The sequence below is a fragment of the Rousettus aegyptiacus genome, unplaced genomic scaffold (genome assembly GCF_014176215.1).
Source record: "Rousettus aegyptiacus isolate mRouAeg1 unplaced genomic scaffold, mRouAeg1.p scaffold_m13_p_6, whole genome shotgun sequence".
Lineage (NCBI taxonomy): Eukaryota > Metazoa > Chordata > Mammalia > Chiroptera > Pteropodidae > Rousettus > Rousettus aegyptiacus.
The window spans coordinates 30,647,195-30,674,044 of NW_023416309.1; the positions used below are offsets into that span (position 1 = coordinate 30,647,195).

The 26,850-nt window shown below is 32.8% G+C and overlaps 1 protein-coding gene across 2 annotated transcripts in view; it reads left to right on the forward strand.

Moving 5' to 3' along the window:
• The window catches only part of MINPP1 (multiple inositol-polyphosphate phosphatase 1), a 30,115-nt gene extending 3,614 nt beyond the window's left edge, over positions 1 to 26,501 (forward strand). The window contains exons 3-5 of one of the 2 annotated variants that reach the window (XM_016128235.2): positions 785 to 882; positions 7,161 to 7,294; positions 23,489 to 26,501. In XM_016128235.2, the coding sequence (XP_015983721.2) occupies positions 785 to 882; positions 7,161 to 7,294; positions 23,489 to 23,885 (629 nt within the window). In that variant the 3' untranslated portion in view covers positions 23,886 to 26,501. The remainder of the gene's footprint in view (positions 1 to 784; positions 883 to 7,160; positions 7,295 to 23,488) is intronic. The other variant, XM_016128237.2, reaches the window with a different exon arrangement.
• The last annotated feature ends 349 nt before the right edge of the window (positions 26,502 to 26,850 follow it).

Consider the following 26,850-nt stretch of genomic DNA (forward strand, 5'->3'; position numbering starts at 1 on the left):
GTAATATGCCTGCTAGCTTTCATCTCTGAAAATGAAAAAAATATGGAAACATGAAGTTACTCTTTTTAAAGGCCCATAGTTGATTTTACATTAAAAAAAATATGTTCTAGATAAAAAAAATTGTATACCTCTTTCTTCAGTGTGTGATTTTTTTTGTTTCTCTCCTTCTTGACTCTTCATTTCACCTTCTTCCTGACTCCTCACTTATTCTGCCTTTTTTTTTCCTTCTCTACCTTCTGCAGTTTTCTCCCTTTTTATATCCTCTCTGTACTTGCTTCTTGATAGTTATGATATGAATTTTGTGTAGCTAAAAACTTCAGTAAGTGTACTTTGTTATTCTTAATTTTCAAGTCAGTGACTAAAACTTTCTATAAGGTTTTTTCTCCCCTCTGCCAAACTTCTAAAATTAACGAGAAATCAAGTTATGTTTTATATAGTAAGTCTGCGTGTTAACATTTGTTGGTTCTGGTAGGCAGGCATACTCTTAACAAACGTATTACTTTTAAAAACAAGTTACCGTTTTACAGAGAAATTTTTTTAGTTTCGTTAGACTGAAATTTACACCTCCTCATGGTTTCTTCTGACAGTTCCAGTTCCTCCCCTTTGGATTCTACAGAGTAAGTCTTAATTCTTTGATAGCCAGGGAAAAACTGAATAGTCTCCTCTCCTAACTAAATATATCCAGTTTCTTCAACTGTGCTGCATATAACATTCTGTGGATGTTCAACCTTTGGAAAATTGTAGAAAATAGTAACCCACAAAGTTTACCTTTTTTTCCCTCCAGATTTAATTCAGGTAGCTTTTTTTACCTGTTCATTTGACCTGGCAATTAAAGGTGTTAAATCTCCTTGGTGTGATGTCTTTGACACGGATGATGCAAAGGTAAGCATTACTTTGGCTGTTTCTTTGCTTTTCTTGCATGATTTTGCAAAAATTCGTTATTCAAGCAGTTTCTCAAAAAATAAGCAGAGTAAGGAACATTAGTTACTCTGAGTCTTCGACTAACTCATAATTTTACTTATATAGAGAGAACTTGACTATTCAGGTAGGACCTGCCTACCTGCAGCTAGTTTGGGTTCATAACTCTGGAAAACATTTTTCCATTGTAGTTTGATTTCTAGGTCTTCCTTATTAAAAATCCATGTAACCCAACATCACATTTTACTGCCGCAAAGGATTGTAGAGTGAATGTAATCCAAATTCTTTTTATAGTAAACCAAAGCTCAGAGAGAATGAAAAGTTTTCCAAATGCCGTTTTTTTATAGCAGTTTTCATGATAATTCAGTTCTGTGTTCCACCTGGTGATGGCAGTAATTCATCGACCATTCATTTGCCTACTTCATGTTTTTTCATCTTCTTAGACTCTAGAAAGAGAAGGGGCAGACAGGCGTCTAGTGGCTTTGAGGGAGTTAAATTCTGGAATGCCGGGAGCCAGAAAGGTGCTATAGGAGTGTATTGTTTTCTTAAGCATTGAGGACTGCAGTGTTGGATAGAATTTTGGTGGATAAAATAGGATGTGTCTGTATGTATGGATCATTCAGAAATATGGACTTCTGAAGCTTCAGTCATTCTTGGCATACATATGAAACCTTCAATATTCCATATGAAAATCAATTATGAACTTTAGAATTTAACTTCAAAACTGTGAAAAGTAGTGTACTATTTGCTAGATAGAAGCAGGCTTTTAAATTGAGAGTTAATGTACATTTAAAGGTAAACAAGTACTTTATTTTGTTACTCAAAGACTTAAGTGACCAGCAACCAGATTAAAAGTGATTTTATGTGATATTGTGCTAATGTGGAACTAGGGCTTAGCAGGCAAATTGGAAGAAGGGGAAAGGGTTTTCAATGATGATTGTTCTAGGATGCTGAGCACCAGTAATAATAAGTATATTGTAGTTCCTCTCTGTTTTCTTCTGATCTACTTTTTCTCTGTCCCAAGTACCCAGTACCCTTCTCATCTCTTCTGTCTGTAACATTAGATACTTTCTGGCTTTACCTTCCTTTGAAGTGCCCTGTGCTTAAGATGACCTTACAATTTATCTTCTAAATTGACATACTTTTAAAGTGAAATGGGCACCATTAATAATTATGCTAATGTAGATATAAACTGAGGCTTACAATCACCATTTACATGTGTCAAAATACCTCCCTTTTCTCCATACCCAGATTGTACTAGGGTCGAAGGCCAATAAACAGAATTGAAGTGATTTTCAGTATTGTGTAAATGACTGATGAGTGTTGTTCTTTTAAGAGAAGAACAATTTATTTGCCCAAGTTACTATAGCTGATAGAATATTTAGCATGTACATGCCTGGCTACCTGTTATCTGCTCATTTCCTATTCTGAGTAGCTATGCCCATGTGGTCCTGTACTTCTGAAGACTGACAACTCTGCTTTAAGTTCCGGCTACTTTCCCTGAAATAAAGACACAATCTCAGATCATAACCAGCCTCTTTATTCATCTTCTCATCACATACTTGTGCTTCCCCCTTTCCCTATTTGAATCCCTCTCCTTTCAAACATTGTGCTCTCACTTTTTGTGCATTTTCTCTTTCTCTTCTGGGAGGTAATTTGATACACACTGCAAAAACCCTAGAAATCAGGATCTGGGTTAAAGTAACTTAACCCTGGATTAAAAGCACTTAAACTTTCTGTGCCTTAATTTCCTTATCTATTAAAAGATGGAACTATTAGGTGACTCAGGAATACCCCTCTAACTGTGAGATTCTATACTACTTGTCTTTTTATTTTCCTCTCTTTTCTTTTTATTGCTTACGAATGCTTTATTGCTTATGAATGTTTCATTTTTCCTATAACTCATTTTGAAAAATTTCAGATTAACGCACTGTAAGAATAATACAATGAACATTCATGTCCTTTATATTCATCAGTTGTTAACCTTTTTTTCCACATTTACATTTTCTATATATAATATATTAGTTTCCTATTGCTGCTATAATGAATTACCACAAATTTAGTGATTTAAAACAACACAAATTTATTATCTTAAAGCTCTGGAAGTCAGAAGTCCAGAATGAGCCTTACAGGGCTAAACTCAAGGTATCAGCAAGGCTGTGTTCTTTCTGAAGGCTTTAGAGGACAATCCATTCCTTGCCTTTTCCAGTCTCTAGAAGCCACCTGTGTTCCTTGTATCACTCAGACCTCTGCTTCCATTGTTATATCTACTCTGACTATACTTCCTGTCTACTTATAAGGATCCTTGTGATTACATTAGGTACACCTGGATAGCCCAGGATAATCTTGCCATTTTTAAGATCCTTAACTTAATCACAAATTCCCTTTTATTATGTAAAATATCATTCATATGTTCCAGGGATTAGGATGTAGACATCTTTGGAGGGCCATTTATTCTAGCTACTCATATCTATTTAATCTTTTTCCTTAGCAGACATCAAGACACTTCACTCTGAAATACATGGGCATGCACCTAAACAAGAACATTCTCCTACATAATCATAATAAAATATAATTTTATATATACTTATATAGTACAGTATTATCTAATATATAGTCCATATTCAAATTTTCATGCTTGTGTTAAAATCATATTTGTAGGTATATGTTTTTTTTTTAAATTCAGGGCCACTCATTGCATATGCTTGTCTTTAATCTAGATGTCATTTTAGTTTTCTTTAATCTAGATGAGTGCTCCAACCTTTTTTTTGTCTTTTATACATTGGCATTTTGCAGACATCTAGGCAATGTTTTGGCAGAACGTCTTTGTGTCTGATTTTTTACTTATGAATCGTTTTTTTTTTTTTTTTGACACAAATACTATTTAAGTGATGTGTCTCAGTGCATCACATCAGAAGGATGTCAGTTTGTCATTTCATTGATGATTATGATATGTTCGATCATTTGATTGAAGTGATGCCTGCCAGATTTCTCCCCAGTGGAGGTACCTTTTTTCTTTTGTAAATATAGAACTTCTCATTTAATTGACCATGATTTGAAAATTTGAAATACATGTTAATTAAATTAATTGAATATACGTTTCCTTTTATATATAAATGCAAGTAAGTTAGATTCTTCATTTAAAAATACAAAGTCCTCTTTTGATTTACATATTTCCTGGGATTATTTTCTTTCTTTTTCAGTGATTTGATAGAAAATAATTTATCTCTGCTGGGGGTTTTCCACTGTAAAATATGTTTACATGCTAAAATATTTACAGATGAAATAAAATGTCTGGGATTTGCTTCAAAATAATGCAGTGGTGGTTGTAGGGGCAGAACTGAAACAGGATTGGCCAAATGCTGATTATCTTGAAGTTGGATAATGGGTACAGGGATTCATTATACTACTGTTTTCTATTTTTTATATGTTTGAAATTCTTTATTAAAAATGTTCAGGGAGCATTTGAGATCTTGCTGTCCAGCATATGTTGTCAGTTTGGCTCAAATAAATTCATAAAAAAAATTTTTAAGTGTTTAAAAAGCTAACAATGAATAGATACTTAAGAAATTCTGAGAATTATGGAGATTATCAGATATTCAAGACCTTGTGAAATGCTGGACCATGTGTCCCTTCATTCAGCAAATATTGTTTGAGTGACTGCTCTGTGCCAGGCACTTGGATGAAACTGAAGGCATTGTCCTCAAAGAATGCCATAAGGAGTGAAAGACACAGATAAACTATTGCAAGACAATGGGATGGCTATAAGAGAAGTATATATAAGATATAGTGATATACAAAGGAGGAAGTTGATTTAATGGTTATCAAATAAATCTTTACAAAAGAAATGATGCATGAACTAAATACTTCTTTGTGAGATAACTTTTTGCAACTTTGTATATATCTTCTGAAATGAGTATGTCTAGATCTGTCTTTTCTGGAGTCAGTTTTGGTATTTAATATTTTCTTATAAAAGTCATCCCTGTAATCCAAGTTTTCAGAATTGTTTGCAGAGTTTGCAAATTTATTTCATAATTTTTAATTTTTTTCTTTTTAAAAAATTTTGTATCTTCTGGTTTTTTGAAGTTTTTCCTCTGTTTCCGAGATTATTTCCCCATTAATCTTATTTATTTGTTTATTTGTGTTTTCAGTTTTCTTCATTACATTAATATAGTGTTTACTAATTTGTTTTTCTAAGAAACTGTAACATATAATTTCAAACTTTATATAATATGTAATATATAATACACCCAGTATGTACTTTTTGTGTGTCGAGTTTTTTTTCAGTATCATGTTTTAAGATTTATCTATGACGCTGCTGTATGTAACTATACAGTTGGCATTTAGTGGGTGAGAGCACAGGATGCTGTCTTGCAATGCAGTGGTCTGAATTTTCTCGCCTCACTTTGTGTGTGTGTGTGTGTGTGTGTGCACGCTTTCTTTATCCAGTTTTGACAACAGACTTCTATTAGCCTCCTAAAATGAGCTGAGAAGCTCTCCATCTTTTTCTGTACTCTGGAATAATTTAAATATTAGGAACTCTTATTAAATATTAGGAACTCTTCCTTGAAGGTTTGGTAGAACTCATTGTTAAAACCAACTATGCTTGATATCTTTTAAGTAGACATTTGACGCTGTAGTTATTTTTTATAGTCAGTGTGGGTAACTTATATTTTTCTAGAAAAACCACCCATTTTATTTCTATGCTTATTTTCTTCTGAGATATAAAACTTTTTGATATAAAGTTTTAATAACATGCACATACGATTTTTTAAAAATCTCCAGTTATACCTTCTTTTCTTTTTCACTTCTGATACTATTTTTGTTTTATTTCTTGAATAGATTTGGCAGAACTTTATTAATTCTTTTAATTCATTTTTTTTTTTTACTAGTTTTAATGTTTACTTTGTCCTTTTTGCTAACTTCTTGATTTAATCGCCTCTCTAATATATGTTTAGTTTTGTTTTTGGTATATGGCACTGCCCATCCTTGCTCTTTCTCTTAAAATCATTATGGCTTTTACTTAGTTTTTATAGGCGCTCTTTTGGAAAGAATAGCTCATAACTACTGCATAGGCTTCTCTTGTACCCCTGTTAGGTTGCAGGTTTTAGTTCAATATTTTTAATGTTTAACTGACCAAATGATACTTGAGTAAAAAAAAAAGTTTAACATTCAGAAAAAGGCTACCTATATTACCACTCCACAGATATTAATCACTGCTGTCAGTTTGCTGTGTGCCTTTTTACCCTTTTCTGTGCTACTATTTATAGTTTGTATCATTCTGAGAAATGTAAGCCATGTAGTGTGTGTGTGTTGGTAACAAATGGTATTTTACTGTATTTATTCTAACATTTCTCTTTCAGTAGTGTATCTTGCAGGTATTTCCATGTCAGTATTTGTAGATCTATATAAAATTTTTTAGTAACTGCATAGTATTCCATAGTATGTGTTTATTTAGTTTACTTAACCATCAATCTATAAATGATATTTAGGTATTTCTGGAAATTTATTTATTTTTTGACTACAGTAAGTAATGCAGCTATTAAGATATTTTTGTACATTCTTTCATTCCTCTGTGAATTTTACTTTATAAGGAATGGAATTAAATGGATCATAGAGATGTATGTTTTCAGGGACTTTTGCCAGTTTGCCCTTTAGAACATCTATACTAATATACATTCCTTTCAGCAGCACAGATTTTCCATATTCTTGGTTTACTTTTATTAGTTTTTTGCCAAATTGATATATGAACCAAAGTAACATATTCTAGTTGGTTTCTGCCTTCCTAAAATTCTTAAAAATTCCTTATCCACTGTTGGCATCTTTCTATGCTATAATGAATATTCTTCTATGTATATCTTTTTTTTTTCTGAATATATCTTTGCTATCATTTTAATATAATTTTAGAAGAAAAGGAAGGTGAGCACATGTCGTCAACCCACTATTCTGAACTGTCATGGATGCTGGATTTTTCACTGTGATTACTAACTCGCTTTTGCATGCCAGTTTCTACAATCCCACAATTTAAATTTGTGTATCAACATAAATCTATGTGTCATGATCTTTGAGGCTAATGACTAAATGCTTAAAACAGTAAGTGTAAACTGAATGCTAAGATTCTACTATACTTTCTATAGAATGGTATTTAAACAGGGTAACCTTTTTGGAATCATTATTAAATTAGGGAATCTGTTACATTAATAAAAATTAATAGTAATAATTTTTGAAAATTTTATTTTTAGGTATTAGAATATTTAAATGACCTAAAACAATATTGGAAAAGAGGATATGGGTATACTATCAATAGTCGATCCAGCTGCACATTGTTTCAGGATATCTTTCAGCACTTGGACAAAGCAGTTGAACAGAAAAAAAGGTAAAAACTTAAAAATTTTTTTTTTGATGTTTATTCAGAATGCCCAATTAAGCTTCTGGAAAATATTTTGTAATGAGTGATTTTAAAAATTAGATTTTTAAATCGCTTGTGTATTTAAAAAATATTTTAATATAATAATTATACTTATAAAAGAATTGAATGATATATATAAGTTATAAAGTATATAAACCCTCCATTCAACCCAAGAACTAGATCACTAATAATTTACATTTTTTCTTTTTGTGTTCCTCAGTGATTCTAATTTCCTACCTCCCCTTGCCCCCTCAGCTCCCTACCCCCTGTAACTAATGTTCTGATTTGGTGTCTGTCATTACTTTGCTTTTTTAAAAATAGTTTTATTGCCCAAACAATATGTTTAGTTTTGCCTAGAGTCATATGTTTATTGTCTTCTGGGATTTTTTCCCCCTCAACATTACCTTTATAATAGTCATCATGTTGTTGCATATACTACAGTTTATTCATTTTTACTACAGTATACTATTCAATAATGCGTAATATTCAGTAAATAAATACCACAGTTTATAACATCTTCTCTTGTCAGTGGGCATTTGCATTTCTATATTTTGCTATTATAAAAATAGTGTAAATTTACATGGCTCACAGTATGAATTGCAAAATGTTTTTATTTTAAATGAGAGTTTCTCATTGTAAAGCCTTTGTTAACATTGATATTTTTTAAGATTTTTAAAACACTTTTTATAATTTGAACCTTTTATATAATCTAAACCTCATTTTATTTGACAAATATACTTCCATGAAAGCTTATACATTCACAATTGGAGACAAAAGTCATGCTGTAAAGATTGATACAGAAAGACAAGATGTTGTAGCTGATTGTATTTGCAATGTTAAGTTGTTATATACATACAGCAAGAAAAAGAGGAATTTTTGTGTGTGTTGATCTGATTCTAGTTTATGCAGTTTTCTTGGGAGGAATGGGAATTAGGTAGGAAAACAAGATTATTTAGTTTCTGCTACCACTTCCACGGGGGAAAAATAGTCAAGACAAGTTCCATCTTTGAGATAGGCATTAACTTCTCTTCTGCTTAGTTTTGTGAATGGTTTAAAACCCTTATACTTTATGAGATAACAGGTCTTTACTATTTGTTCATTGTTCATTGTTCATCTTATTGTCGAATGTGAGGTATAACAAACTTAAAAACATGTCAAAAAGATTCTTAAATAATTTTTGAAGGTTTACTTTTACAATTTGATTCCAGACTTAAAGGTAAGTAAGGAGTTTATCATTGGTGTTTGAAAATAAGTATTTCTGTACACTGAAAACTACAGAACTTTACAGAGAGAAATTAAAGGTGACCCAAATATATGCAGAGCTCTGCTATTTTTATGGATTTAAAGACTCAAGATTAATCATCTGTTGACTCAGTTCAATGACAATCCCAGTAGGTCTCTTTGTAGAAATTGAGAAGTTTATTCTAAAATTTATACAGAAATGCAAAGGACCTAGAAGAACTAAAGCAATTTTGAAAAGAAACAACAACAGGACTTATATATACTCAACTTCAAAACTTATTATAAAACTGTAGCCATAGACAGATTGGTCAATGGAATAGTAAATAAATAAACTCAGATATATATGGTCAATTTATGACAAAGATGCCAAAGCAATGCATTAGTGAAAAGGATGGTCTTTTCAATAACTGATGCTGGAACAATTTGGATATCTATATGTTAGAAAATGCCACGTAGATCCTTACTTCACACTATACACAAAAATGGATCATAGATTTAAATGTAAAATATAAAATTGGAAAACTTCTGGAAGAAATCGTAGGGACAAAAACTTTTATATAAGAACTAAAACTATGAATAGGAATAAATCTTCATGATCTTGGATTAGGCAAAGATTTCTTAGGTACAACACCAAAAGCATAGTCATAAAAAAATTGATTTAAATGGACTTCATCAAAATTAAAAATTTTTGTGTTTCAAAAGGCACTATTTGGAAAATGAAGACAAGCAATAGATTTGGAGAAAATATTAGTAAGACATATACATTATGATTAAGGATTTGAATCCAGACTATATAGAGAAGTTATGTCTCACTAATACGGAGACAACCCAATTTTTAAAAAGCACAAAACATTTGAACAGACACTTCACTTGAGAAGATGTATGGATGAAAAACACATGAAAGATGCTCAACATCATTAGATATTAAAACTACAGTCAAATACCATTAATATATCCCCTAAACTGGCAATGAAATAATAGAAAAAATATATATTGACCTTTGCCTCAGATTCCTGACATAGGCCTCCTGAAGCTCTGTAATTGTGTCTTTTGTTCTAAGGAGACAACTCTGGGTGGGCTTCTGGACGACTCCTGGATGAGGGGCCATGATTAGAAGCTTGGAATCTTCACAGCCCTAACCCTTCTTCTCTTGTAAAAGGAGAAAGGCTGGAAATGGAGTTAATAATCATGTCTACATGATGAAGCTGCCATAAAAATCCAAAAATTATGGGGTTCAGGGAGCCTTGGGGTTGCTGAGAGAGTGGTGTGCCTGGAGAGGGTATGGAAGTTCTATGTCACTTCTCACATACCTTCCCTTGTGTATCTGTCCCATCTGGATGTTCATCTATATCCTTTATCATATTCTTTGCTATATGGAAAAATGTGTTTTCCCCATTTCTATGAGTCATTGTAGCAAATTAATTGAGCCTGACTAAACTTGAGGAGGGTGTTGTGGGAACCGCTGATTTGTAGCCAAGTTAGACAGGAGTCGTGGGTAACTTGGCGACCTGCTACTTGAAAAGTGACACCTGAAGTAGGGGCAGTCTCGTGGGACTGAGCTCTTAACCTGTGGAATTTGACTCTGTTTCTAGGTAATAGTGTCAGGATTGAGATATTGGTGTCACAGAGAATTAGTTGGTGTGGGAAAAACCCAGACATTTGGTGAACAGAAGCTTCAAAAGTGTAGTGAGTATCGTAGTGGTGCGCAAGTAAAGGAGAAAACACAGGAGGAAAAGACTGAGTGTTTTTCCTGTTCATTGGCTAAAAATTTTTTTTAAAAAAGCATTGTCCTAAGTGTTGATGAGATTTGGAGAAACTGGGAACCTCATACATTTCTGGTGGGACTTTAAACTGTACAGCCACGCGGTAAAGATTGGCAGCTTCTTAAAAAGTTAAACATATATCTATTATATGATATAGCAAGTCCTACGTACACTTCAAAGAAGTGTACACTGCTGTATACTTCTTTTGGGTACTTAGGACTGGATTTGCTAAATGTTTACAGCAGTTTTATTATAATAGCTAAAAATTGTAAACAATTCAAATGTCTATCAGCTGATAAATATTTATACACAATGTGGTATTTATTTCATGTGATGGAATACTACTCAGCAATAAAAAAAAATAAACTACTGATAGATGCAACAAAATGAATTACTTCAAAAACATATTATAAAAAGCCAGTTACATAAGATTATATATTGAATGATTCTGTATATTTGAAATTTCTAGAAAAGGCAAAACTTTACAGATGAAAGTACATCAGTGATTGCCTGGATCTGGACATGAGAGCAGAGATTGACTGCAAGTGGGTTTAAGGAATATTTTTTTAAAATTTTACTATTATTGTTTATGCCTACAGCACCTGGTCTTCCTAGGTGGTCTCCCATCCAAGTACTAACCAGGCCTGACCTGCTTAGCTTCTGAGATCAGGCATCGGGCTTGTTCAGGGTGGCATGGCCATAGAGTGGCATGGGCTGAGGATCCACTGGGGCACGAACCCAGGACCTTCTGCATGTAAAGCAGACATGCTAACTACTACACTATGGAACCACGTCCAAGGGAATTTTTTAAGGCGATAGAGTGTTCCCAAACTGGATTGTGACCATTGAATACCTGTTATATTTACTACAATTCATCTAACTTAACAATTAAAACAGTTGAATTTTATGGTAGTTAAATTATATGCCAATAAAACATTCTAAAATAATATAGGTATTTAATGAAAGGAAATGGGGAAAATAAAAGAGAATTTTTTGGTATAAGTGGAAATAATTTTTAAAGAATTTACTAATTCAAAAAAAAAATGGAATCTGAGAGTTTTTTTTACAAGATATTTCCAAAATGTTTATGACATATAATTGTTAACAATGTGTTTTTAAATTATTAGTTCACTTCCCTGCCTTAATTAAATATTTTGGAAAATAATTCAATTTTTTAAAATTAGGGCTCTTACAGTCATATGGAGCAATTGCTTTTTAAAAAAATATTATTTTTTTAGAGTACTTTTAGATTCACAGCAGAATTGAGTGGAAGGTAAAGAAATTTCCAGTATTTCCATCCCCCCCACCCCACCACATATCCACAGCCTTCCCCACTGTCAGAATCCCACACCAGAATTATTTTTCTTTAATTTTATTGACAAATGGTTCATATACCATATAGTTAACTCATTTCAAGTGTACAGTTTAACAGTTTTTAGTACATTCACAGAATTATGCAACCACCACCACTATTTAATTTTGGTTCATAGCAAAATTGGGTAGAAATTACAGAGTTCTTCTATATACCACTTCACATACACAGCCTTCCTTACCATTACTATCACACACCAGCATGTTAGAATAATATTTTAATAGAGTATTTTATCAGATCTTTTCTATTTTTGTGTTTTTTCAGATCTATCAAAAATTTAAAAATATTCTTCATCACTCTTAAAATATTTTTGTATTTGAATTTAGAGTTTATAAGTGAGTACATTTATATATGTATATATATCAACAGTATTTTGCCATTAATGTTTCCTGAGGAAATGTATTTCATTTAATTCTAGAGTTTCCAAGCTATTTTCAGGCTTCTCCCTCCCCCTCCATCCCACATTGAAGTTGTACAAATACACAGGCTATCTTTTTATATTAACCTTAAATCGGAGATATTCTTCAATGTTTCTGAATATTTTTCAAAATAATTTTAATAGCATGATTTACTTGACAGGAAAAATGAAAATTGCAAAAAATTAAAACCAGTAAATTTGCTGTTTAACTAGCTATTGCTATTTAAGCAGCTGTGATTAGAAAAGCAGATTGAATTTACTAAAGAAATGAGATATATCTAGATTTTATTCTACTATTTCCTTTCCCATTATCTCTGTTATATGTTTTTATCTTTTTAGATTGGGGAATTCAATAAATCATTCCTGCTTTTTCAAAATAAGGTTATATTCCAGACTGTAATTGGTTGCCTCATGAGATCTTCCATTTTGTCAAGGATAGTCTAAGACACCAAAATTAATTGCTATAAGTATTTGTTATTGTCATTAAATCTCATTTTCTACCTTTTCATTGACTCGAATTTCTGATATTTTAAGATTTCACTAAATAATGGTATCTTTTTAATGTTGTGTAGTTCCACATTTTAACATAAGATGGCAGCATTGAAATAAATGCATAAAATAGCTCTTTTGGTCAGTTAGCCCAATGTAATGGAAGAGCTTTGTCTTTTAAATTTCTGAGAAATGTACTCAAAGTCTAAGTCTTTAAAACCTGTTTTTGCTTGGGTTTTTTTGTTGTCGTTGTTAATTTTTAAGTCAGAGTTCTATGGACTTTAACTCAGTGTACCAGGAGTCTGTTTTAGGGCTAGTCATTAAAAGACACTGGCTAAATAATGTAAAAATTAATATAACTAGTCTGGCTTTGCTCTGAATTCATATTCATATTCAAATGTCCAGCTGTTTGGAAAGAAACTGTTGACTCAGTAGACTAGGTCTCTCATATCTGGAACTTTATTTACTTCACTGCTGTTTCCTCAGTGCCTAAGAATAAGCCTGGGATGTAATTGGTGCTCAATATGTATTGAAGAAATATCTACAATTCTTTTTCTTCTTTAGTTCTTGTTTTAGTCAATGTCACCATCATCCTCCTAGGCATTTAAGCCACAAATGTATGCATCATTCTTGACTCTGTCTCCCTCATCTTTTACATCTGCTCACTGTGTTGTACGGTTTTCTGTTCTATTTGGTTTTTTGTTTTGCTTCCAGTTTTATATCAGTTCTTTCTACTTTTCTTCGCCTCCACTGCTACCACCTCAATTCACGCTTATATCTCTTCTCTCCTAGATTTTAGCAGCTGCCTCCTAAGTGCTTTCCTGATTTCAGTATTATTCCCATTCAACTCTACTACAGCTTGTTGTTTAGGCAATAGAAGGTATACAGAGATGAATATATTTAAATTATTGTCTCAAAAAATTCATGATCTAGTTTGGAGGATATTTGATTAACAACACTAAAAGACGTACTGAAAGAGAATTAATTTGAACTGTGGGATTTGGTAAAGGCTTTCTGAGAGGGAGAAGTCTTTGAGATCAGTTACTGAAGACTTCTTTTACAAACCTCAGCATATTAGCCCTTAATACATGTTTTCATTTTTTAAATAGCTTTATTGAGGTATAGTTGATGTAAAGTGAACAGCACATATTTAAAGTGTACAATTTAATGAGTTTTTATATATGTATACCCATGAAATCATCACCAAATTTAAGATTATAAAATATACATCACATGCAAAAATTCTTTGTGAGTCTTTTTAATCTACTTCCCACTACCCATTCCAACTCAGGCCAACCACTTATTTGCTTTCTATTGCTATAGATTAATTTGTATTCTCTAGAATTTTATATATTGGAGCCATATAATCTGTACCTTTTGGTTTGGCTTCTTTCACTCAGCATAAGGGTAATGAGATTTATCTATGTTGTGGGTATCAGTAGTCCGTTCTTTTCTAAGGCTGAGTAGTATTCCTTATGTGGATACACCACAGTTTCTTTATTCATTCTCCTTATGATGGACATTTGGGTTGTTTCTAGTTTGAGGCTATTACAAATAAAGCCACTGTGAACATTTGTGGTCTTTTTATGGACCTATATTTTTCATTTCTCTTGAATAATACCTAGAGATAGAATAGCTGAGTCATATATAGGTGTATGTTTGACTTCCCAAGAAACTGCCAAATTCTTTCCACTATTATATGAGAGTTCCAGTTATTCTTCATTGTAGCCAACACTTGGTATGGTAGGTCTTTTTAAATTTAGCCATTATAATGGGTGTTTAGAAGCACCTCTTTGGGATTTTAGTTTGTATTTCCTTAAAAAACTAGTGATATCCTTTCATGTGCTAATTTACCATCCATGTGTTTACTTTGGTGGTGTCTGAATCTTTACTAATTTTTTTGTTGGGTTGTTTATCTTATTGTTGTAAGAGTTATATATATATACACACACATATATATATTTTCTAGGTGCAAGTCCTTTCTGAGGTTTATGCTTTACAGATATATTCTTTTTGTTTTTTTAATAAGGTCTTTTATGGGCTGATTTTCCCCCACTATTGAGGCAGTTTGTCCTGAGCATCTATTTGGCACCCTATATATTTTGAGTTTTTCCTAGTTTGGCTTATGGAAGCACACACTATTCCTGGTCCTGTTTTAGCTTTGGGAATTTTTCCACTGTTCCTTTTTAATGTGTTTTTTTCTATGGGTATGGATAATTTTCTCACATGCACGTGCTGATCAGTACTAGCTGAAAACTTGTGGGGACTCCCTATAGATCTCCCTCTCTGGTACTTTATCCTGTGAATTCCAGCCAGTGTAGCCTCCCAAAATCCTCAATTCTGTCTCATTTTCTCAGGAACAGTGCCATCCTTTAGTGCTGCAGCCTGGAAACTCTAGGCAGTAAGCTTGGACAGTTGGGGTTTACCTCATTCCCTTTCTCTTGATCTTGCTCTGACTGTTGTTGAATGTCTGAAAACTACTGTTTAATATATTTTGTCTGGCTTTATAGCAGTTTAAGGCAGAAAGGTAAATCCAGTTTCTGTCATTCCATCTTGGATGGAAGCAGAAGTAATTTCTACGTGTTTTTGCTTGAGGAAAAACTTTTATGCTTGAGTTATTTAGTTCCACATTTATGTTACGCTGTCAAACAGATGCTTCTCCAAATGTCTCATTGGAGCTGGTGTTTCAAACAGATATATAAGAAGACTTAAAAAAATTAATTTTTCCTGGTAATTTTCTTTCCAAAGTATCTTATATCTCTGGCAGCTCATGTTGCTTATTTGTGCATCTGCATAAACATAGGGATTATATGGATCATGTTTAAAGACACAAATTGCATAACAGTTGAGTGTGAAACGTGAATTAAGGGCTTAGAAAGATCTAAGCTGAGTACATTTAGGGGATAAACATGCAATTATTAGTTGTTTTTCTGGTTGAGCTTTTTCAGTGACTTGTACTTTGGGGTGTTTTATCTACGTTGAACACATAGTCATCAACTCTTATTTAACAACATAATTTTAGATTTCAAATAAAATTTAGTTTTTAATCGATGATTTAATAAAATCTCCTTAGCAACTTACATAAGTAAAAGAGGTCTATAATTTGAAGAACTGCATTCATATCTTGCTAGATAACAGGTAATTCACTTGTCTTTTCCTTATTTCTAAAATGAGATGGTTTGACCAGATCTCAATCCTAAAACATTGATTCCAGCTGGGTATTTCTATATATACATTCACATTAATTATTCATTTTCTTCCTTATATTTACATTAAAACTACAGTTTCTCATTTTAAAAAAAAGCTAAAATGTACCACTTTTAAAGTACTTTTGTCACTTCTCAGAAAATGTGACATAACAAGTTGAATGCATTTTTATCAGAGGGAGAAAACGAGTTAAAGATATCCTGCTCCTTGCCTTTGTATTCCTCATTCTTTGGGAGATTATTCTACAAAGAGCTCTAAAGAAAAAAATCATTACAAGTGAGAGATACAAGTTAATTTGAAGAATGTGACCAATAGAAGTCTGTTTATTGATGGATCAAAATATGGAGTCAGAATACAGAAGAAACAAAAAGATTCAAGAAAAATAGGAAAACTTAAAGCAAATTATAGAATGTCTGACTAGTCTTAATTTGATATTAAGTATTTTAATATAAAATATAAATTTAATCTGTTTAGTCATCATAAATATAAGACTCAGGATAAAATTATTAGACTTCTCTGGAATACACAAGATGCAGGAGATATAAACCAAAATGGGACAGAATTGTAGGTAGACTATTCTTCAGAATGTCAAGTTGTAATATAATGCATAGCACAGGGATACTTGGGGAATAGAGAGTCCGAATTCCCAAAACTGTCCAAGTTTTTATTGTTATGTACATTTCTCTAGGATGAAGTCCCATTCCTTTAGTCAGGATCTCAAATGGTTTTGTCCCAAAAGTTAAAAAACTACAGTAGGTATCGAATATGCCTTATTACTGATTGTCTTGTTAGTTCCTTCTTTAAAAAAATATGTGCATCTTCCTGCCAAAGGCTGCGTTCTTTCATTAAGGATAAAAACGTGGTCTCTTCTGTTATGCATCCTGAACCTCACAACTCTGTTTATTGAATGGTCATGACAAAGCCACATGGGACCATGGAATGTAGCAATCTTTATACTCTCAGCAGTCTTCTGACAAAAGTGTGTGCAGTGCCTTAGTAATCTAGTAAAGTTAAGTGACTTTTTTTTTCACATTCTTTCCCCTTTCGTCCTCCCATACATTAATTTCTCTCTCGTTCTCTCCTCTATCTCCTTCCTACTCATACATACTCCCTTACTCCCTCATTCAGACATATACACACTCTTAGCCATTTGCTGTTGCCAGTATTTTGGACTTAATCACATAACAGCTTTGCTTTGAAGAAGGTTGGGAATGAAACCCAGAAAAGTACTCATGCCATCCTTGGGACTTTGGTCTAGTATTCAAGGACAAGCTGGGGATTTGGTTCTTTCAGATATCAATTAGGCCTATGCTAAGTAGTAAGTCAGTTACTAGCAGATACATAACAGTTGTAAGAGTAACCTCCATTGTGGGACAGAGCAAAGAACAGTGTGTTCCTGAAAATGGGAACAACTCACTACATAGAAATTACTGGTTTACTTTACAGACACTTGGCACATAACTTGAATGTCCTTTGATGAAAATTGGACCATAAATAAATACTCTTGTATATTTGTTTTGCTATCTTTAGAGTTACAAAAACAAAACTCTGCTGTATTTGTACACACACACAAATTTCACAACTCTTTAGCCTCCACTAATTATCTAAGTCCCCATTTGTGATGTTTGGGTATAATTTACAAGAGAAACACAATATGTTTTTCCATTTAACACTTATGCTACTTTGTCAAAGAAAATTGAAATGTGAGTAAGTCATATAAAAGGGCAAACAGGTATAAGCATGGCCAGCTATTCAAGTTTCCTCCATGTCTTTTCATGGCTTGAAAGTTCATTTCTTTTTAGCACTGAATAATATAGTCTGGATGCACCACCATCCGTTTACCCATTCACCTACTAAAGGACATCTTAGTTGCTTCTAAGTTTTGACAATTATGAAAAAAGCTGCAATAAACATCCATGTTCAGGTCTTTGTGTGGACATAAGTTTTTAATTTGTGTAAATACCAAGGAGTACAACTGCTGGATCGTATAATAAGAGTATGTTTAGTTTTATAAGAAACTGCCGAACTGACTTCCAAAGTGGCTCTATCTTTTGCATTCCCACCAAGAGTGACTGAATGAAATCCCATCATCAGCATTTGGTGTTCTGCATTTTGGCCATTCTAATAGGTATGTAGTGGTATCTCGTCATTTTAATTTGCAGTTCTCTAATGACATATGATGTTGAACACCTTTTCATATGTATACTTGCCATCGTATATATCTTTGGTGAGCTGACAGTTCAGGTCTTTTGCCCATTTTTTTAATTGGTTCTTTTTTTTCTTATTGCTGGGTCTTAGGAGTTATTTGCATGTTTTAGATGATAGTTCTTTATCAAATGTGTCTTTTGCAAATATTTTCTCACAATCTGTAGCTTGTTCTTGTCTTCTCATTCTCTTCGCATTTACTTTAGTAGAGCAGAATTTTTAATATTCCTGAAGTCCAGCTTATTAATTATTTCTTTCATGGATCATGCCTTTGGTGTTGTATCTAAAAAGTCATTGCCATACCCAAGTCATCTAGGTTTTCTCCCTTCTTAGCTTCCAGGAGTTTTATTGTATTGAGTTTGATATTTAGGTCTGTGATCCTTTTTGAGTTAATTTTGTGAAAAGTGTAAGGTCTGTGTCTAGATTCAATTTTTTGCATGTGTATGTCTAGTATTTCAGCACCATTTGTTGAAAAGACTGTCTTTGCTCCATTGTCTTGCCATTACTCCTTTGTCAAAAATCAGTTGATTATGTCTATTTCTGGACTCTTTATTCTGTTCCATTGAGCTATTGGTCTGTTCTTTCACCAATTCCACACCGTTTTGATTACTATTGCTTTATAGTAAATCTTGTAGTTGAGTAGTATCAATTTTCCATCTTTGTTCTCCTTCAATATCGTGTTAGCTATTCTGTTCTTTGTCGTTCCATATAAACTTCAGCATTAGTTTGTCAAGATCCACAAAATAACTTGCTGGGATTTTGATTGAGATCATGTCGAATCCAAAGATCATGTTGGGAAGAACTCACATTTCAACAATATTGAGTCTTCTATTCATGAACGTGGACTATCTCTCCACTTACTTAGTTCCTTGATTTTATTCATATATTATCTACAAGAAAGCCACTTTGAAAAGAAAAAACACATGAAGATTAAAAGGAAAGGAGAAAAATATAACATGCTAATTAACACTAATCAAAAGAAAGTGAGAGTAGCTATATAAGTTTCAGACAGAGCCAACTTCAGAGCAAGGAAAGTTATCAGGGATAAAGAGGGGCTCTGTTGTCAGGGTGGGGTAGTGACTTCTAAGTTCCTTACAGACTGGAAACTGGAAATTCTAGATGGTTTTTTTCATACCCAGAGTTTGATATTTGGCAATTGTGTTTCAAACAATAGATATTGTAGAAATCTCTTTACATATTGATTAACCATTGTTTTTAAGTTTAAAAGCATTCTGACATTCTTAGCTGTAAGTGGAACCCTGATTTGAACTGTATAGTTTAAAGTGGCTGAAAAATTATTGGCTAAGTCCTTCTCAATTTTATACCTCATAATTATGAGTTAGATGTTTTACTATTACTTTCTTAAGGGACACTGAAGAAGATTGCTTTATTATATTCTGGTTTTAATACTTGAACCATTAAGGATTACTAAGTTGAATTTTGGCTAGGAAAAAATAAAATATTGAAGAAAAAACAGTTATGTTTGAGACCAGTGATTTATAGTCTGAGCTGTTATTTAATGGAAATACTTTTCAGTTAATGCAAAAAATACTTAACATTCTTTTAGATCTTGGAATATATTTAAGAGCGTGCTAAATTTTGCTTCTAACCCAACCTAGACATTTAGTGAGCTCTGAATTTTTTTGAAATACAGAAACCAAGAAAGAAGAATTTTTAAATTGTATAAAACATGTAAGTACTTAGAGATAATTTTTAGGCCATGTCATAGTTTCAGTTTTATGTTCATGTTGATAGCATATTTTATAAAATACTATAAGGCATTCTTTTCTATTTTATAACCTCTTTTCCTGTGAGATAAATTTCCTCAAACCTGATTTTTAATGGTCTGCTTTCTCGAGATGTTTTAAAAAGATATGAAGAAAACTAATCATGTATCTTCTTATTCTTTGTCCAATAGAGATTTGTGCACATACATTTAGAAATGATTTATATACTTCTTAAAGTGATAATTTGCTTCAGGTGGTTATATTTATATTGTTATAACACACTTGACCAGCAGTGATATCACCGTCAAAAAGCAAAAATTCATACACCATCATGATATAAACTTGAAGCATCTTCTATTGCTGTATCTTGTAATCAAGTGTTTTTGAAATGGGCAGAGAGATTTTAGTTATATCTGGGAAATGGTAAATAATGATGGGGAGATTGGTTGGCAAAGAGAGGATGTTTACGTATGGAAAAGAATGCATGTAGGGAATATGAGGAAGATGACAGTAGGTCTGGATACAAACTCAGAATCCTCCTTAATGCAGCGTTCCAGATAGTTATACAAACTGATTGGAGTTGGAACCTATTTGGCTTAGGTATTGGTTCAATTAAATTAAAAATGGTCATTTGTGGACATATGCCCTTCTTTTATGCTAGAATAAAAATGTAGATGCATACACCTTTTATTACTCAGCAAACTGAATTCAAGGTGGAGAGTATAATGCAACTGAGTGCCTTAGAGTTACTGAGTGAGAAAAGATAGTCTCCATAAGCTCATAGAAACTTGGTCCCTTAATTTTCAGGATTAGCTAGTCACATACTATGTTCCCGAAGCAGGATTTCTTTTCTCTCTGTCTTTGCTCATCCTCTATTCTATATTTATTTCAGGTTGAAAACCTGGGAAATGTAGTCTTTGCCTTTATACATTCTTGGAGAAGAATTGATATCTTGTTTAAGAGATAACCCATTTTCTTATTCTGTAGGATTTAACATGTTGCAAAAAAGTATTTTTGAAATTGTGCAATTCAAATTAGTATGCCAGGATCTTTGTTACCAAGCACTAACAATGTGGTTTTCTTTAGTTAATATGGTGAAATGCCACCCAAATAAAAACAAATTTGACTTGAAATGATTTTAAATCAGCAATGGTTTAAAGTAAACTAAGGAGACTAAATTCCTCAATCATTTGCTCTAGCCCAGATGCACAAATATTTTTCATGCAAGAGGGCATTAAGATTTTTCCAAGTGAATTTTTTGTGTGTAAATTATATTCATGAAACTTGATTTATGATATGCTTGTTTTCAAGTTCAAGCTAAAAAGTTAGTTTTTAAATAATTTCAGGTGTTGCCTTGCTTTATGAAATAGTTTTGAAAAATTTAACTTATAAATTAGGCTCAAAGAGACCAATATTTTTAAAAAGGGTTTAGGTTAATCTTTCACATTAAACTATTCTGATGAATTTAATGGATGGTATTTTCTAGAGAGTTTAATTGGTGCTTCAAAGATAACTTTGAAAGCAAGTAAGTTAATCTCATTTTTTCATCTGTAAAAAAAAAAAAAAGGATGACAGCTACATCATAGAGTAAACCAGCTACTTTTAGAACATAGCAAATTCCAGCCAATTCTTCCCCAGATGGAAGGATTCGCTTCACCTCTCTTGGGTTCCCCTAACACTTAGACAAATGGCTAATCTGCAAAAGACAGAAATATGTTTTATTTGTATTTTATCATTCACCTTATCACCTTCTTTCCCCTTCTCATCTTTTCTACCTTCTTTAAAAAAAAGGGAAGGAGGGAAGGAGGGAGGGAGGGAGGGAGGGAGGAAGGAAGGAAGGAAGGAAGGAAGGAAGGAAGGAAGGAAGGAAGGGAGGGAGGGAGGGAGGGAGGGAGGGAGGGAGGAAGGAAGGAAGGAAGGGAGGGAAGGAGAAAAAGAAAAGAAAAAAAAAAAAAAAGAAAAGAAACTAGCATGGTATCTGACACTTGGCAGGAAATTCTAAGATCTGTCACATCTAAACAAAATAACCAAATGGATCTTTGAAAAGTCTCTTTAGTATGTTTTAGAAAATTGGGTGTAGCCTTTAAGACACACAGAGTAAATTAGACAAATAAAAAATAATCACAAATGAAATCTTGCTCATTTATCTTTTGTATTTGGCATTACCTCATAAATTAAAAAAATTTTTTTTTGGTTATTGTAGAAATATATAACCTATAAAATAGTGGATAACTGTGAAATATTATGTTAGTTTCTATGTATTTTTTGAGTATATATGTCCAGTATACTTTGATTTTATGTAGGGATGTTTTTCTGTTTCTTCTTCTCTTACTCTATCTTGTTTTGCTAACTTTACTGTGAATTTAATTGTTCTGAACATTTAGAAGAAGACTCAGATTAGATTACTAACCTCACAGAGCTTGTGTGTATGGGGGGGGGGGGAGGTTGCTGGTGCTGGTGCTGGTGCTGGTGCTGGTGCTGGTGCTGGTGCTGGTAGTGGTTGTTCAGAAATGTGGTGAGTTGCTTTCTGAGATTTTTGGATTCCGGTCCCCTCTCCACATTTTTATCTGGACCTACTCTTCCCATATCTGCTGTCCCTCTACTGCTCAGTCTGACTGCAGTCCTAGTAGTTTCTCCTTAGTGTAGCCTCTGTCCTAGAATTGAGCCTTAGAGAGCTTGTTTAGAGGGTTCACAGGGACTAGATTTCTCCAGCCCCAGAAAAGTCCTAGAGGTAGTTCTCCCTTGCACTCACCAAATACTAGAGTGTGCTAAACCTTTCCAATTTCAGCTGCTAAGTCCATCTGTTTTTATGTGGGGAATGAGGAAGGTTCAACAACTGCTATAAATGCTGCTTTCCTCCCAGAAAATCCAGATGCACTAAATTTGTAATGTGTGAGATCATGGCAAGAAGTCAGATGGTTACTTGTGTTTGAATAGGTTTACAAATTACATTTAAGAACAATAGACATTTTTTCTATAAAAGTTGAGAAAAGGCTAAGCAGTCATTTGCTGCTGTTTATTAAAAATAGCCTTTCCAGAGGGGGAAGAAAATCATAGAAAACTTGAAAAAAAAAAAAAAAGGAGTGTTTTAGCTCAGGGTGTTGAAAACTGTTATGTTTCTGACAGTATATATAAACTCCACTACCAACCACAGAGGCAGTGTAACAGCTGGAATAGGTTGCATCTCTCCCCTTTTGTGGCTCTTCTGAATTTGGTGCCAAAGTTAGACCTTTGTAAAACATTGAAGGATTATGTGAATTGCCATTCACTGTTAAGACTTGGTTTTAACTGAGAAATTTACTGAATATTGTCTTTATTCCCTAGGTATAGATAAAATAACATTTGAAGTTCAGAAGAGCTCCATGGAGTAATCAATATTTACCAAGGGCCAATTTGCTTAATTTCATTCACAGAATGGCAATATAGTTTTGAAATACATGTCTGCTTCAAGTTCCTTAATCTATAAGTAAAGACTTTACTCCCTCTTTAAACTTAGAGAATAATATATATGTATAGTGTTTTAGATGGATTTGCAACACTACAGTGATCCTGAATTTTAGAACTTTTAGTATAAAAAGTTCTGTTCTCTACCACACAGAATTTCAGCCATATTGTTGAGTTATTTATAAAATATATATAGAGAGAGATGAGAAAGTTGTATAATACTTCTAAGTGTAGATATTATGGTCTGTGATGTGAATATATATATACATATTTTTTCTTGATTTCTCATTTAAGGTCTCAGCCAGTTTCCTCTCCAGTCATCCTTCAGTTCGGTCATGCAGAGACCCTTCTTCCACTGCTTTCTCTCATGGGCTACTTCAAAGACAAGGAGCCCCTAACAGCTTACAATTACAAGGAACAAATGCATCGGAAATTCCGAAGTGGTCACATTGTACCCTATGCCTCAAACCTAATATTTGTGCTTTACCATTGTAAAAATGCTAAGACTCCTAAAGAAGAATTCCAAGTGCAGATATTATTGAATGAAAAGGTGTTACCATTGGCTCACTCACAAGAAACTGTTTCTTTATATGAAGATCTGAAGAACCACTACAAGGACATCCTTCAGAGTTGCAATACCAGTGAAGAATGTAAATTACCAAAGGTGAACAACACATCTGATGAGCTATGAGTAACTGGAGAACATTTTTAATTCATCAGAAATCTATGGGGAGTGATTACACGCATGGAATTAGGTAGGCAATCCCTGGTTACGGAAAGCTTTCACACTGCTTGGGTGTTTCTGTCATTTCACAGAGAAGCAATGAGTTTCCATCTGAGTCTAGACACAGATGTGTAAGAAACGATTCTTCATTGGAGCAGCTCTTTTAAGGGGAAAAAAATCTATTCAGAGAAATAACTGGCACTGCAAATGTTTACAGAAATTAAATTCTTCCTATTTGTATAAGAAATGTCACATTGAGAATGTTTTCAAAATGATACTTAAAAGTGCTGGAGTAACAGAATATGTCAGTTGGATACCGATGACTTGGTTGAACTCAGTCTAAGATTTTTACCAATTGTGTTGCAATTCTCTCTTTTTGCCTCAGGTAGCACAGTTCTAGTATTGAATCTCTTAATCTGAAATACTGTGACACACTGGAAGTATCACTTTGAAATAAAGCTAATATCTCTCTATTTGAGAATTTGAAACAATATTAAGAACAAACTCTGATTTAAAAGGACACTTTCACTGAAGGAAGACAAAAAGTACAATAAAATAAATATTTTTGTTAATAGTATTTATAATGTATTTGAACACTTTTTCAATAATTCCCTTTAACCTCCTAGTAAATCCTGCAAGGCCAGTCTCTAATTATTTTCATATCTGTTTTACATATATGACAATGGAAGGACAAAGAGGACCATTCGCAACAAGTCAGATGGATAGAATCAAAGTTTCTTAAATCCATTGCTTAGCAATTTTTAACATTTTGTCACTTCGCTTCTATTTTTTATATTTTGTTATGTAAAATATCTTTTGGTTGCTTAATTTCTTTTTCATTTTTTTTCTTTCTTTTTTTTTTTTTTTTAAATGAAGTCTTCATCCAGGCTGGCTTAGTTTCACATACATGAACGCATTTCAAAAAAATAGCTCTGAGCTCTGTCTGCCAAAGGCCATGAAAGTGTTTGTTATAACAGTAAACAGAATTCTTGTGACTTTACTACCAGGTCTTTTCTGCTCTTCATGTTGATATACAGTTAGTAATTAATTGATGGTAAAAGGTTGAAATTTCAAGCAGCTTTGACTGAATCCGGTAATATAAGGCAATTTTCTTCTAATAGAAATTTCCTCAAGTAAATTTTAACTTAAAGAAAAGTGGAAATTCATTTTATTAAAAAGCTTTAAAAAAGTATCACAACTATTGAAATTATAAAAGAAGACGCATAGATGATTATCTGATAAATACTGTCGATTCATCCATATACTGCTGATTGTTCTTACAAAAAAGTCTAGTGTTTCCTTTTAAAAAATTTTTGTAAATAGCCAGATAAGATGAACATTCATGCCCACTGCCCTTTTTATCAAAATTAACATTATAGCATTTGGTTTAAATCCAAATAAGAATAATTGAGGACTTTTGTATGTCTCATTGATACTATTGCCCTCACTTCCTGACTAGAGGTAACCATCAACATAAAATTCATTATTCACCATTCCATTGTATGCTTAATTCTGGAAACTTGTAGATTTGTTGTGGAAATTTAAAAATATCCTATAAAAGGACATCCTGTGCATATCATTCTTGAATGAGTTATTTGTTTTAGCTGCTGTATTTGTTTTTTGATCTTGATAGTTTGTCACAAATTAATACCATCAATTCATTAACACGTGTTGAGTACTTTTTATATATAAACACTAGGCTCAGTCTGTAGGCATATAAAGTTGAATGACCTTAGTTCCGTCAAGGGGGTTCTCTTAAAAAACGTTAAATAAATTTTCTTGATGTCTGACACATTAAGTAGTTTTTGATTCATAAACTTTTTATAGACTATGAAAGTTTTATAGGAATTGTTTAATTTCAGTTGTTAAATAGAACCGTGTTGTTGTCTTTGTAGCCTTTGGTATGTAAAATATTTCAGAATGGGGATTAGTGTGGTTCATTTTTGCTAATGTTACAGAGGTTGTGATAGTCTTCTGGTGCTATTATTCTCATTTAGGAAATGCCTGAAACCAAAGAATGCCATGATAAAAATTAAAGGTCTTATCGAGGATTGGATATAGAAAAAGTCGAACATTGAAAAAATTTTTGGATAACAAGAGTTCATTAATAATGGATGACAAAATTACTCAGTTAAGCTAAAATTTAATCACTATTGGTTCTCGCATTTTGGTAGACTAATAACTAGCTTGTGGATTTGCCATTTTTCTGTGTAATCTACAACTTAATGAGTGCAGTGTATTTGTACTTACTGTTTTTATACTCATCATTTTGAAGTTTCTGCTCTCCAATAGCAATCATTTACTTGAAACTGTTTTTGTATATAATCTGGATCGTTGTTTTAATACTGAAAGCAAAATTCAACTTGTAAAGAAAAATGAGCTTCTTTTTTTTTTCAGATATGATCAACTTTTATGATATATTTATGAAATATTTGGGAATTGCATACAACCAAACCAGAATATATAAGTTTTGGAATATATTTTCTTAAGATAGTATTTCATTTGATTCATTAATGATACTTGGAATAAGGACTGTCTTCTGCCAAATGTAAGCTGAAAATAAATATTTGCATTATCATATAATTTGCCTTTAACTAGCTCTTTGAACTTACTTAACAGATCACTCAATTTTCTCCTAACCATTCTTTTTCTCTTAAGCATTTCCTCCCGTTCACCTGGCAGCTCAGTCCACTTTTAAGCACCTTCACTTTAATCTATTAAACTATTTTTTAAAATTGATGTGTGTGTGTGTGTGCGTGTGTGTGTGGGTGTGTGTGTGGGTAAGAGGGAGAGAGTGTTTTTGAGAAAATTTCACAGCAAGAAAAAAAAATGTCATGTTTTTCCAATTAAAAGATTTATAGCTTTTCTTAGGAGGAAGTTAACTTTTGAAACTGTTTTACTATTTTATCATTACTGAAGTAACATTTAAAGA